This window comes from Dicentrarchus labrax, unplaced genomic scaffold (assembly GCF_905237075.1).
Source record: "Dicentrarchus labrax unplaced genomic scaffold, dlabrax2021, whole genome shotgun sequence".
Classification (NCBI taxonomy): domain Eukaryota; kingdom Metazoa; phylum Chordata; class Actinopteri; family Moronidae; genus Dicentrarchus; species Dicentrarchus labrax.
In genome coordinates, this window is record NW_026136720.1 from 33,667,536 (window position 1) to 33,681,640 (window position 14,105).

The following is a 14,105-nucleotide window of genomic DNA, read 5'->3' on the forward strand; positions in this document are numbered from 1 at the left end:
CACACACACACACACACACACACACAGACACACACACACACACACACACACACACACAGACACACACACACACACACACACACACACACACACACACAGACACTCACACAGACACACAGACACACACACACAGACACACACACAGACACACACACACAGACACACACACACAGACACTCACACAGACACACAGACACACACACACAGACACACACACACACACACACACACAGACACACACACACACACACACACACACACAGACACACACACACACACACACAGACACACACACACACACAGACACACACACACACACGCACACACAGCTGATGTTGATGTTTGCGTTTCTGTGGTTGCCATGGTAACACGCCATCATAAACTCTGAATTCACTCTGACATTTACAGACTTAAACTTGAAGACTTGAGACTTGACCTGCTGCAGCTCAGTGTAACCATTCATCCATTCATACGTTCAGCTAACGTTAGCAGCTGAAACATTTCACACATGAACATGCATCAGTTCGCTGTTTGTGTGTTCCTCCATCCTGAACGCGGAGCAGGCGTGTAGTGAAAGTCCTCGGAGGAGCACGTTGACGCCTGCAGGCTGCATTAACCCAAACCCTTCAGCTGGGATCCAACTCGGGGTTTTGTTTGAAAAATGAATGTAAAAGCGTGAAATATTCAGGAAGTCGTACCTGAAACAAACAAACCTCAGTGGTGAACAGGAAACAGTTCATCAAAGATCATCTAACAGTGAGACTGCAGATTGAGACCGCTCCACATTCAGATGAATCAGAATATAACATGCACAGGTATGTTTCCATTAGTGTTTAATGATGTAGGAATCATTGTGTCTTTGTTATGTACAGAGGCTCCTCTGCTGGTGGAGTCCGCCATGTTTCTACTGTAGCCCAGAAATGTTGAAATGTCTGTTCGGTCTCCAGCATTAGGAAACTGCCAGATACTAGCCTGCATATGTTGGGCAATTAGCATCATTAGCATTATTAATCAGCTGTATGGACGATATCTCAGCAGCTGACGATATAGGAGGTTTTGGGGGTTATTGAGGATCCTCAATCTACTTCTGACATTTAAAAGTACAAAATGGACGTTGAAACAGGAAGTGGAAATATTTCAGCTCCCAGTGGCTGATTGATTCCAAATTATTAATGCTACTTATGCTAATTGTCCGACATATGGTCAGTCAGCATCTGTAAGTTTCTAAAGACCCAGACTGAACATTTCCACAGTGGAGCTCTAACAAACTACAAGAGCCCAGAACAGACAAACCAAACACTGGCTCTATATAGAGGCACTATATGCTGCTAAATCCACACTGGTCCCTTTGATTAAAGAAAAAGGTAACATTAATGGAAACATACCTATATGATATTATATTACATTAAAGACCTTTAAGTTTAATGTATCTTTGTTTTAGAGCTCACCACAAAGCAGCCGGGAGCGACTATCCAATGTGTCAGTCGGATGATGATGATGATGCTGTGAAGCCACAGCTGTTATGAATGTGTTATACACCACACACACACACACACACACAGTCACGTCGTGCTGTGGTAAACTGGTGTGTGTGTGTGTGTGTGTGTGTGTGTGTGTGTAAGTTGTGATTGGCCGGTAGCTGTTTGTACTGTTAGTCTGCTGTCATTATAACTGCTGGGACCTGTTAACTTTAGCCTCAGTCTGTTAGCATGATATCATAACCACATTTTTACCATCCGTTGTTTAGATCTCGGTGGTTTTAAACTCTTTATTTGAATCGGACGTTTTCAGTTATAAAATCCCACAGTGCACCACAGAGCATCTCTCCTGCAGGGCCGCTGACAGCGCAGGTAAACGTGACGGGATAGTGTGCAGCTGAACTGAAAGAAAGTACAGTAATGATGAAATGGATTTTGAGTGATGTACAGCCCTATAGAGCGGTCACTGGTTACCTGCGGCTCTATCGTGTATAGAAGGAGGTTATAAAAGCTTCCTGTCAGACTCTAACCTACTGGTTCCTGTGGTCAGATACCAACTTCGTGCTGGGGAACGCTCAGATCGTCGACTGGCCGATCGTCTACAGCAACGACGGCTTCTGCAAACTGTCTGGGTACCATCGAGCCGAGGTGATGCAGAAGAGCAGCACCTGCAGGTACGACCCACCTACACACCGACTGTTCTGGTTGTTCTGGTTCTGGTTGTTCTGGTGTCAGCGCTGTGTTTTCTCCTGCAGCTTCATGTACGGAGAGCTGACAGACAAGGACATGAGCGAGAAGGTTCGGCAGACCTTTGAGAACTACGAGATGAACTCTTTTGAGATTCTGATGTACAAGAAAAACCGTGAGTACTTCGACTTTTTGACATAGTGTGCGTTAAATGTGTTTTATCTGACCTGAATACTCCAAAAACCCAGAAACTCAGGACCTCAAGACCTCCAGAACCAGTTTATGTTCCTAAGTGGGGCACACCATGCTGACAGCTGGCAGCCTTTCAGCGACAGTCGGAGTCAGTAAGAGAGAGAACTGTCTGACTGACTGTTGAGCTTAATGAATCAGCACTTTCACAGCTTTTCTTTGTTTATCTTCTGCGTTTATTTTCTTTTTTTCATTTCATTTTTGCCATTATTAGGACAGCCCGAGTTTCCACTTGATTTCAGAGGCGTTTCCAGACTTATGTGACTCGGGGTGGCACAAATGGGGGTACTGACTTATGCAGGGGTGTCTCAGCTTTCCAGTCACTCCCAATTTATCCAATTCCATCGCTGTTTCTGGACCCCTGTATTAATAAATATTAAAATAGGGAAAACTATGGCTCTACCATAAAAAACAGTGTGGAGCAGAGGGGATTTGAACCTTAATAATTCCCATAAACTGAGCCGACCTACCTTCTAATAATGAAAGTAACAGGAAGTGGAGATAAACCCTCCTGTTTTCTTCTTCTGTGGTCTCGTAGTAAAAGTTTGATTAACAAACACAAACCATGGAATTAGTTTACAGTAACGTCACATTGGACAGACGGTAGAAATATGGGATTCAATAAGGTCGCTGTATATGTCAGGACACTCATCAATTACTATTTCTGTATTTTTTCTATAGTATGACGCAGATGATCTGTAATGACATAATTGCCTTGCTGGCTGTAGGATTTTGGCTCCTGATACCTAAAAATCAATACAGTATTATTTTTTTATGATATTAAATTGGCAAAAACATCTGAATTTCCTTTTCGGTCAGTCAAATTAGAGGAAGCCATAACTCAAGGTCAAAGTTGGTTAAATAATGAGAAAGAGCTCTCTACTGGTCTAACTGGTTGTAGCAGTTAAAAACACTCGGGGCTCTTGAGGTCCGTGAACGTCTCTGGTCTGAAATATTCCCCTCCTGATGGTCCGACACATCATTCTCTCTCTGTGCTGCAGGGATGCCAGTTTGGTTTTTTGTGAAGATCGCTCCAATAAGAAATGAGCAGGACAAGGTCGTCCTGTTTCTCTGCACCTTCAGTGACATCACGGCCTTCAAGCAACCAATCGAGGATGACTCTTCGAAAGGTGGGGGGGATACGATTACTAGAGTCCTTGTTCACTAGTGATTTACTGAACATTGAATCAGAGTCCCCAAGAAGCTGTTTGCTTGTTAATATTCAGGGTTGTAGGCAGTAGGGAGGGACTAGTCACTGATTGGCTCACTATTGATTGGCGTTTACAGCTGCTAATAACAGCTAGCACTATGAGCTAGCGTCAGCATCCACCTTCCAGTTAACACAGCCGGACCCGGGACAGAACAAAATATCCAAGACCAACAGGGAATCCAGTACCCATGTTGCCAGATTTGTCTCCTGGCGTCCTGGGGCTGAGTCAGTTAGGTTAGCTGCACGGCTGACTGAGCTAACGGAAGTTAGCGGTTAGCTACTGATCAATCTGTCCATCAGGAAACTCTGTGAATCACAGAGAGTTGAAGCTGAGCAGCCAGAGGACGTCAGAGGGAAAATCAGGAAATATTTTCTCCATTAAATCTGATCCAGTTTCACCAAAACCACTGAATACAGTGTTAAATGTTCTGTGTTTAAGATCCTCTAGAACATTTTGCCCTTGTGTATTTGCTTTGAATGCCTGCACCGATGCTTCCTGTATACCGAGGGTTCGGTCTTGTGACGCTGTCCCTGTGTGGTTGGCAGGTTGGGGTAAATTTGCCCGTCTGACTCGTGCGTTAACCAGCAGTCGAGGAGTTCTTCAGCAGCTTGCTCCAGCTGTTCATAAAGGAGAGAACGTCCACAAACACTCACGGCTGGCCGAGGTAAGATCTCCGAGAACCTTGACACCTTCACACCTTTACACCTTTACACCTTTGCCCTTCAGAGAACATTAAAGGTTCTATATATAATATTCTGATCATTTTATCAGCAGTGAGTGAACGAGTTACCAAATATTCAGCTGTGATACAAACTGAGAGAGCAGATCAGCAGAAACTCCCTCCAGGTGGCCTCACCTGTGTCCTACGATGCGTTAGTGCCATGTGACAAGCTTTCCATTTGTTTCAGACTCTAACAGATGATCCACTCAGCCTCTCTCTGATGTATTATAAATGACTGCACTTCCTCTGACCAGTAATAGTGTTTAATACAGAATGACAGCACACAGACCTGATGGAGCTTCACACTGCAAACGACCATATTGGAGTATTTGTTCTGTCACCAGATGAGAAGCACTTTGGATCGAACTCCTTTAAATTGAAAGCCAACAGCTGAGAGTAGCTCTGACATCCTCTCTCTTCCTGTTATTAGGCAGCAGAGTGTTCAGACTGCTGATTGATGGGAGTAGTTCCTGTTGTTTAATGACAGCTTTCAGACCCAGCCAACCACCCTGTTATTAAAAATGGACGTTGGCCCTGGTTTTTCCTGAGTTCTCCTTCATACAATCTTTATTTTGCTGTTTTTTTAAACCAACAGTAATGATAGGTTGAGTGCTAAAGGGATGCTGTTGAGCTGTATGTTGACTGATCTCATTTGTTCAAATGAGTTTAAAAAACATTGTTAACAATCATTAAGTTTGTCGTCACAGAATCTGAGAACTGTGTTGATCACTGGACGTCACAGCTGGAGAACACCTGTAATGTGTGTTTGCTGAGGGTCTATTTCAGTCCCACTGACAGGATGAGCACATTTATTCAGTAACCTGAGAGCTTGTAAGCACACAGCAGGACGACTACAGCCACTGTTCAGGTCATTTTCATACTCTCCTGTTACAGTAGAGTGCGTTACAGTAAATTGAAATTCAAATTAAATTTTATTTATTTGTATAGCGCCAATTCATAACAGAAGTTATCTCAGGACACTTTTCAAATAGAGCAGGTCTAGACCGAACTCTTTATAACATTATTTACAGAGACCCAACAGTACCACCATGAGCAAGCACTAGGCGACAGGGGCTTCCTTTTAAGAGGCAGAAACCTCAAACAGACCCCGACTCTAGGTGGGTTGCCATCTGCCTCAACCAGTTGGGGTGAGAGAGAGACAGAGACAGACAGACAGACAGACAGACAGACAGACAGACAGACAGACAGGTGCACGGCAACAACAGTAGCAACAACTACACTAATAGTAGTGACTGATGATGAACATGAAGATTATGATGGCGACAACAGCAATGATGGGGGACAATGAGCAGTGACAATAGTAATAATAGTAACTGTAGTAATAATAATAGTAATAATAAAAATAATAATATCAGTGATATTAGCAATGGCAGTCAAGCAGGACCATGGCAGGGACCTCCACCAGGATCCATGAGAACCTGTGAGACGAGAAAGCACAAGAACTCTGGGGAAGAAGTGAAGTTAGTAACATGCATTAATGGGACATGAATGAGTGCAGAGAGAGAGAGAGGAAGAGAGGAGCTCAGTGCATCATGGGAAATCCCCCGATAGTCTAGGCCTATAGCAGCATAACTAAGGGATGGTTCAGGACTCACCTTGATCGATAGATATAACTGTGTATCATCTGCATAGCAATGAAAGTTAATGGAGTGATTCCTAGTAAAGTTGCCTAAGGGAAGCATATATAAAGTGAATAGAATTGGTCCAAGTACAGAACCTTGTGGAACTCCATGACTAACTGTAGTATTTATTGAAGATTCATCGTTAACATGTACAAACTGCCAACGATCTGATAAATATGACTTAAACCAGCTTAGTGCGGTTCCTTTAATGACAATTTGATGCTTAAGTCTCTGTAAAAGAATATTATGGTCAATGGTGTCAAATGCAGCACTAAGATCTAATAATACAAGTACAGAGACAAGTTCATTGTCGGAAGCAATCAAAAGGTCATTACTAACTTTAACCAGAGCTGTCTCTGTGCTGTGATGAACTCTAAATCCTGACTGAAAATCCTCAAATAAACTATTGTTATGTAGAAAGTCACACAACTCTTTGACTTTCTCCAGAATCTTAGAGAGGAAGGGGAGGTTAGAAATCGGTCTATAGTTGGCTAAAACCCCTGGGTCAAGAGTGGGCTTTTTAAGAAGGGGTTTAATTACAGCTACTTTAAAGGACTGTGGTACATATCCTGACAATAAAGAAAGATTAATCATATCCAGTAAAGAAGTGTCTGTTGCAGTTGAGAAACACTGCATTAGATAATGTTACATTAAAATACGAAATAATATTCTCATGGCTCGTTGTGTCTCTGTAATCAGATCATAAATAACACTTGTACTGTTTTTTTCAGTTTGTCCTCAAACAACATGTTGTTGAGAAGTTCTTCAGCTGTAATTAGCTGTGACTAATCTTTCCATCAACTGCAGAGAGATAATTTCTGTTGATACTAATGAATTAATCCATTATCAGTGCGGTTCACTTGGGCGAGGCTGTTTGTACTTTACATGAGGACCCTTTTCATAGATTAACATATTTAATTTTTACAGTAGTTTATGAGAGGCAAGCCAGTTATTGATTTCATACAGCAGACGAGTTCTTTACAGATGCTCAGGATTCAAATTGTCGAGTTTGGAGTCAGAAAAGTATAAAGATAGTATACTTTTATTTTTTTAAATTAATTAATCAATTGTATTTATTATTTATTTTTAACTTAATTTTTATTTAATGTTTTACATTTTTGTTACTCGAATAAATAAATGGTATGGCTAGTAAAACAAAAGATGGTTTCTGTCATTTTAGGCCGTTCTTATCATGCTGATGTTTGTTCAAGTGTTCATTTTTATCATTAGTTTGGTTTTAATTAGATATTTGACGCATAAAAAGAGGGTTTCACTTCTGATTGACAGCTGAGGCCTGCTCGCATCTCTGGCTCTGAATGGAGCGGCGGTATCTGGATATTCTGGTTAATTTTGTACATTGGGAGCAAGTGGAGACGCTGTGTCCATCTTTTATATGTCGACGATTCCTCCTGTTTAGTACTAATTGGGTAATTCAATTCAGTTTTATTTGTACAGTACCAATTCATAACAAAAGTTATCTCAGGACACTCAAATCGAACAGGTCTAGACCGAACTACTTATAACATTATGTTAGCCATAAACAGCTGCTTAGCATCAGCATGTTAGCATTGACATTGTGAGTATCTTAGCATGCAGATAGCGTTAAGCACTTGTTTGTTTGTTTTACTACCATTTTCCAAAAGTAGAAGTTCTAATGTTTGGCCATCCTCACCAAAAATCCCAAAGAGTTGTTTGAAATACACAAAAAGACCTATTTCTATGTTATTGTTGGTCGTATTGTTTGTTGCTACTTCCATCTTGACTTCCTCGAGAACCCATGACCTGTCTGTCTCTAATATCACACAGTGAAATGTGTGTCTTGTTGAGTATTTTTTTTATTTCCTTACCTACAAGACTAAACCACAGCTTGATGCTCTGTTTTTTATATTTTGTTGTGTGTCTCAGGTTCTCCAGCTGGGTTCGGACATTTTGCCTCAGTACAAACAGGAAACCCCGAAGACGCCACCGCACATCATCCTGCACTACTGCCTCTTCAAGACCACTTGGGACTGGGTCATCCTTATCCTTACCTTCTACACCGCCATCATGGTGCCCTACAATGTCTCCTTCAAGACCAAGCAGAACAACGTCACCTGGCTGGTGGTGGACAGCATAGTGGACGTCATCTTCCTTGTCGACATCGTCCTCAACTTCCACACCACATTCGTCGGGCCGGCCGGAGAGGTCATCTCTGACCCGAAGCTCATCCGCATGAACTACGTCAAGACTTGGTTTGTCATCGATCTACTGTCCTGCCTGCCTTATGATGTCATCAACGCCTTCGAGAACGTCGATGAGGTCAGTGGACTTTTATTTGGCTGTAAAATGCAAAATAACAGCTTTCTAAACAACGAAAGGAAGTAAACAAAGTGCAGTAGATGTGACTATCGAATCATTTGTTTAGGACAGTGACGTATACTGGTGCACGTCAATCTGCAACAATGCATTGAGATGTCGCCAGTGTGTGTGTTAGCTATAAAGTAGGTATTTGTACAGTAATTAGTGAGGCCATAGATGTCTGTAAGTCAGTTGGACAGAAACTGGAGGACAGGAGACAGAAACACTGATTTTGAGTTCATTGGGACTTTAATAACACTTAAAGGACCAGCGTGTAGGATTCGGTGGTGCTCTGTAAAACAGCTGTAATGTAAATCAGATGCGGTCCGTTCAGCTGAAGCGTGAAATGATTGCTGGGAGTTTAATTGACATGATGGAGTGGACCGTTTCACATTCATCCATTGACTTCACAGCATGTAATGACTTCCTATAGCAGCAGAGCGAAAGGTCACAACATAGCGCCGCTTAACTGCTGACGTGTCAAAAATGCAAGAAAACCTCAGACTGCAACTTCCGGCCGCCATTAGACAGACGGGAGAATCCTCTTTGGACAGAACGATCCTCCACCTGAGAGTCTGTTACAGATCTGATCCCGAATCAGGAATCTAAGTAAATATGTTTATGAAAAAGTGATTGATGATAATACATTTTCTCAAAATCAGTTTGATTTAGTTTGAATTCTGATAAATAAGTTGTGACCTCAACGTAAAATAATGAACCGACCCGACAATCATCACAATATAACTGATGAATCCTGTCCTGTCGGGATTCAACCCCTCGATGGCTCCAGCCCATCAGGGTGAAATCAACCTCTTCATTCTCCCTGCGGTCGCAGCTCTGAAAGCGGCTAATGGAGGAGCAGTGCATTATGGGTGTTTCCCCTGCGAGGAAACAGTGCTGCTGATGAGAGGAGCTGGAGAGACGGCTGAGTGGTCTGATGAGAGGCTGCAGTGATGGAGCAGTCAAACATGGAGAGGATGCTGCATGTTTCATATATGTTTCATATATGTTTTATACACTTTATCCATTCTGACTGTAAAAGCACTGACAGATGATGGAGAGGAGCATTTAAAAGCAGCTGATATAAAATACAACCACTAAACTTCAGTCAGACACTGATGTTGTAGCTGACTGAGCGGCTGTGTTGTAGGTTAGCTAGTGGCTGCATACAAACACACAACTTTATCAGTGATGTTGGTGAAACTTGATCATAAGCTTATGGAGATAATATTGACTCAATTCCGCTAACTGCTAATGTAGCTGCCGTTAGTGTGCAACTGAACGGGGCTCAGCAGCCTCCCAGTGAACACACCCTCCGACAGACAGAGGACAGTTTGACGACAGCGGTACCGAGGTGATTTATGGAGTTTCCTGATGGACTTTTTACTAAAAGTAGGTGATTGCTGCTAACTGTAATGTTAGCTATTGTTAGCTTCGGCTAGCCGCACAGCTAATGTGAAGTACCAGGAGCCAAAACTGGCGATAAAAACAAACATATAGTTTGTATAATTCAGTTTACAGCTGCATCATTTATTCCTCCTCTTCCTCTCCAGGGGATCAGCAGTCTCTTCAGCTCTCTCAAAGTGGTCCGTCTGCTGCGTTTGGGTCGGGTTGCCAGGAAGCTGGACCACTACATCGAGTACGGAGCAGCCGTGCTGGTCTTACTGGTGTGCGTGTTCGGCCTGGCCGCCCACTGGCTGGCCTGCATCTGGTACAGCATCGGAGACTATGAGGTGATCAATGAGGACACCAATAAAGTGAGGATGGACAGCTGGCTGTTCCTGCTGGGGGAGACGGTGGGGACGCCGTACAGGTTCAACGCCACGGGCACGGGCCGCTGGGAGGGGGGGCCCACAAAGGACTCAGTCTACATCACCTCTCTGTACTTCACCATGACCAGCCTAACCAGCATTGGCTTCGGAAACATCGCGCCCAACACAGACGGAGAGAAGATCTTCGCCGTGGCCATGATGATGATCGGATGTGAGTCACTTTTATTTAGTTGTTTACACCTACAGAGACAATAAACATCCTCAGTATGTATGCCAATAAAAATACAAACATTTCTTTGTATTTTTATATCAAAATCCAATCAAAAACACAACTTTACATCCAGCTGGAATCACACTGACTGAGAGTTCATTCATAAATAACAGCAGTGGTTGTAACTGACCTCTGCACTGTGTCTGTATGTTAGCTTTATATGAGTGACCCCGTTACCTCCAGACGTCGCAGGCTTCGACTTTTCTCAGCAAATTAAACATTGCATCTCACAATCCCTCTGTACATAAACAGAGGAGTCAGACAGGTCTGTCAATAAGTTATTGATGGTTGACTCAGTCGTCTGACTCGAGCTCAGATTAAACTCTCAGTGAAGACTGCTGATCAGAGCTGTCACTGTTTCTTTGAAATGACACCTCCTTTAACCTTCAGTTAGACCTCTGTTAGTCATTATTCATAACATGTGGTCGATTTACAGTTTAACAGTCTGAATGATCGGTTATTTCTCTGTATAATACATAAATACACACATCAGAAGTGTTAACGTGCTGCAGTCTCCTCACAGCAGCTGTTTACCCTTCCAACACCTTTTCTGTGTTTGTAAACAGCAACGATGGAGCCTAATGGTCTCAGAAAGAGGCAGTTCTAGAGCTAGCGGTGCTAAGCTAACTGCATAGACATCAGCCAAAACAGTGACATGACCGCCACGAGACTTAACACTGTAAAATAAATGACAATCGTATTCAGAATGTCTCTGAAACATAAGTTAGTATCATGGATCACGTTAGCTGGGGAAGCTAACGTAAACCAATTAACATATCCACTCAGGCAGTATGTTGCTCATCCTCATCCCTACATAAAAACACATAGAAATCAGTCCACAGGCAGCAGAGGAACAAAGCTACGCTACAACCTGTTCTCTCTCTGCTCACATGCACTGATTCACACACACTGATTCATACTGGAATCTGACATATGGAAGTTTTAACATATATTGAAAAGCTTTAGTTCAACATGAAATATGAACCCATTTTACAGCCTGTCTCCAAATATTACTGCTGTAAACAAACTTTTAGAAGCATCATGACTGACTCAGATTGGTGTTTTTTAAAGAGCTGTCAGTCACTGTGAGAGTGATGAGAGGTGTCAGTCTGTCGTTCTGGTGGTTTCTACTCTCCGTTATCTGAACCATTTGTCTGCAGCCTTTTTGAGGTCATTTTCACACCTCCAGAAACATTGATTAATATAAACAGCGACACATAATTATACCTCAGTAAGAACGTCATGTAGGGTCGTGTGAACAGTTTTTACACACTGAATTTAGGTTGGATTACATTACATCTGAGTTTAGGAATGTATAAAATGAACAGTGGTGTTAAGGATCAGCTGTTTACTGACGGTGGAACCCGGAGGTGACGGCGTCACTGCAGTCGGCGTTGTACAGGTTTAGAAGCATGTCAGCATTAGCTGCTGTTCCCCCGGCGATGTGATGAGTCCTGACGGCCGTGGTGGAGTTCCTCCCTGAAATATTAACTGCACTGTCAGATCGGCTGGTCCTCCCTGCTGTCTGCTAGTCCGCACACATCCAGCTGCTCAGCAGGACACCTGATTCAGCCTGAAACCTGGAGGTGACCGCACTCATCCTGCAGTAATATTTTACCACCGCAGACCATAATATGTGTGCAGTAACTGAAAGCTCAGTGTCAACAGCTTCACCAGATACGCTACATTTCAGCTTTGAATGGGAAACCCCCCAATTCTCTCTGCAGTAAATAACAATATGTTTAATTGATTAATGTCATCCTAACTAACCAGAAAGGCTAATTTCTGTTCAGCTCCACCATCCTCTGCCCCTGATCAGCCAGAGAGCTGTGTGAGGTCCGATGGTGGAGACTGAAACCAGCTGCTAGAGTCCCAAAGCAGGAACCAAATGTTGGACTAGAACTTCTAAAGTGGTACAAAGAGGACTCTTAAAACCAACGTTAGTGCAGGGATAGTAAGGACCGTGTTAACCAACGTTGATCAATAATACAATATAATAATATTTTTTTTTTCCAACTCTCTTTATTGATTTTTCTCATTTTGAACATAAAACATAACAGTCATACAAACACCATACACATTTACACAGACACATTTACGTTTAAAAATAATTTAAATCATATTAACATATTATCTCAGAATGAAAAATAGACAGATAAAGGGGGTCAATTTAAAAACCAAGATTATACAAATATATATATATATATATACATATATTTAAAAAAAAAAAAAGTGGGGGAGTAAATAATGACAGGAATTAAAATAAATAAATAAATAAAGTAATAAATTAATAAAAGTTCTTTCCTTCTATTGGGGGTAAAGAACACTTCTAAAACTTGCCATCAGACTATGTGTTGTGGTTAAAATAATCAATAAACGGCTGCCAAATTCTATAGAACTTTCTTTCCTGATTTTTCAGTAAAAATCAGATTTTCTCCAGCTCCAAATGTCTCATAACGTCTGTCATAAGATTTGAATGAGTTGGGGCTGTCTTTTGTTTCCAATTAGGTAGTATCAGTCTTCGTGCAAGTAGGCTGACAAACGAAATTATACTATGTTCTATATTGCTTTTTGTCACACTTGGATCAATAATTCCTAGAACCACCACCAATGGGTCAAGTCTGAAAAATATTGTCCCAGTAATTTGATAGCTTTTGGCAACTCCAGAACATATGACCCAGTGTTGCAGGTCCGAGTCCACACCTGTCACATGAAGGATCTACTGAAGGAAATATTTTATGTAGCTTTTGTTTTGACCAATGTAAACGGTGTATTATTTTAAATTGCAGGAGACCATGTCTTCCACATATTGAAGAGCTATGAGTTTGTGCTGGGGCTACCTGCCATTGATCTTCCGTGATCCCCCTGCCTAGGTCGTCCTGCCAGGCCAACCTCAGATGATCCATAGTAGGTTTATCTGACAGGTTTGATAGCATTTCGTATATCTTGGATATTCCTCTCTTTTTAGCAGGATCTTGCATAAGTATCAGATCCATTGAGGATTGATTCAGATAATTTGGATATGATGGATTATTCTGCACAACAAAACTCCTTATCTGTAAATATTTATAAAACTGTGACCTCGATATATTGTATTTTTCCTGTAACTGTTCAAATGTTGGAAAAATTTGATCTATGAATATATCCAGGAAGGAATGAATTCCTTTTTCGAACCAATCCTTAAATAAGGTATTAGTAAATGAAGGTGCGAAGGCATGGTTCTCTATAAGAGGACTTCGAAGCGAACAAGACTGCCAACCATGAAATTTTCGAATTTGGGACCAAATCTTGAGTGAATGGGAGACAACCGGATTAGTTAATGAGTCAGGGTCTACAGTGGGCAGAGCTGAGAACAACATGGCTGGAAGAGAGGAGGGGTGACAACAGGCATTTTCTATACGTAACCATGGCGGAGACTTTTTTTGTAGCCAGTAGGTCATCATTTTAATGTTACTTGCCCAATAATAAAGTTTAAAGTTTGGCAATCCCATACCTCCTACTGATTTTGGTCTCTGTAGGAAGATCATCCTTAATCTATGTTTTTTCCTATTCCAAATTAATTCTGTGATTATTCTATCTATGTTATGAAAAAAACTCTTTTGGATATAAATGGGAATGCACTGATATAAGAAAAGAAATTTGGGGAGGATGGTCATTTTGATTATGTTGATTCAGCCTGCCAATGTAATTGGAATATGGGACCATCTCTGCAGGTCTTCTGTTATGATGTCTAGTC

The 14,105-nt window shown here is 41.8% G+C and overlaps 1 protein-coding gene across 1 annotated transcript in view; it reads left to right on the plus strand.

Annotated features, from left to right (window-relative positions):
• Positions 1-14,105, plus strand: part of kcnh1b (potassium voltage-gated channel, subfamily H (eag-related), member 1b) — a 37,020-nt gene that overhangs the window by 1,468 nt on the left and 21,447 nt on the right. The window contains exons 2-7 of the mRNA XM_051381269.1: positions 2,029-2,152; positions 2,234-2,340; positions 3,416-3,544; positions 4,171-4,289; positions 7,895-8,287; positions 9,880-10,309. Of these exons, the coding sequence (XP_051237229.1) occupies positions 2,029-2,152; positions 2,234-2,340; positions 3,416-3,544; positions 4,171-4,289; positions 7,895-8,287; positions 9,880-10,309 (1,302 nt within the window). The remainder of the gene's footprint in view (positions 1-2,028; positions 2,153-2,233; positions 2,341-3,415; positions 3,545-4,170; positions 4,290-7,894; positions 8,288-9,879; positions 10,310-14,105) is intronic.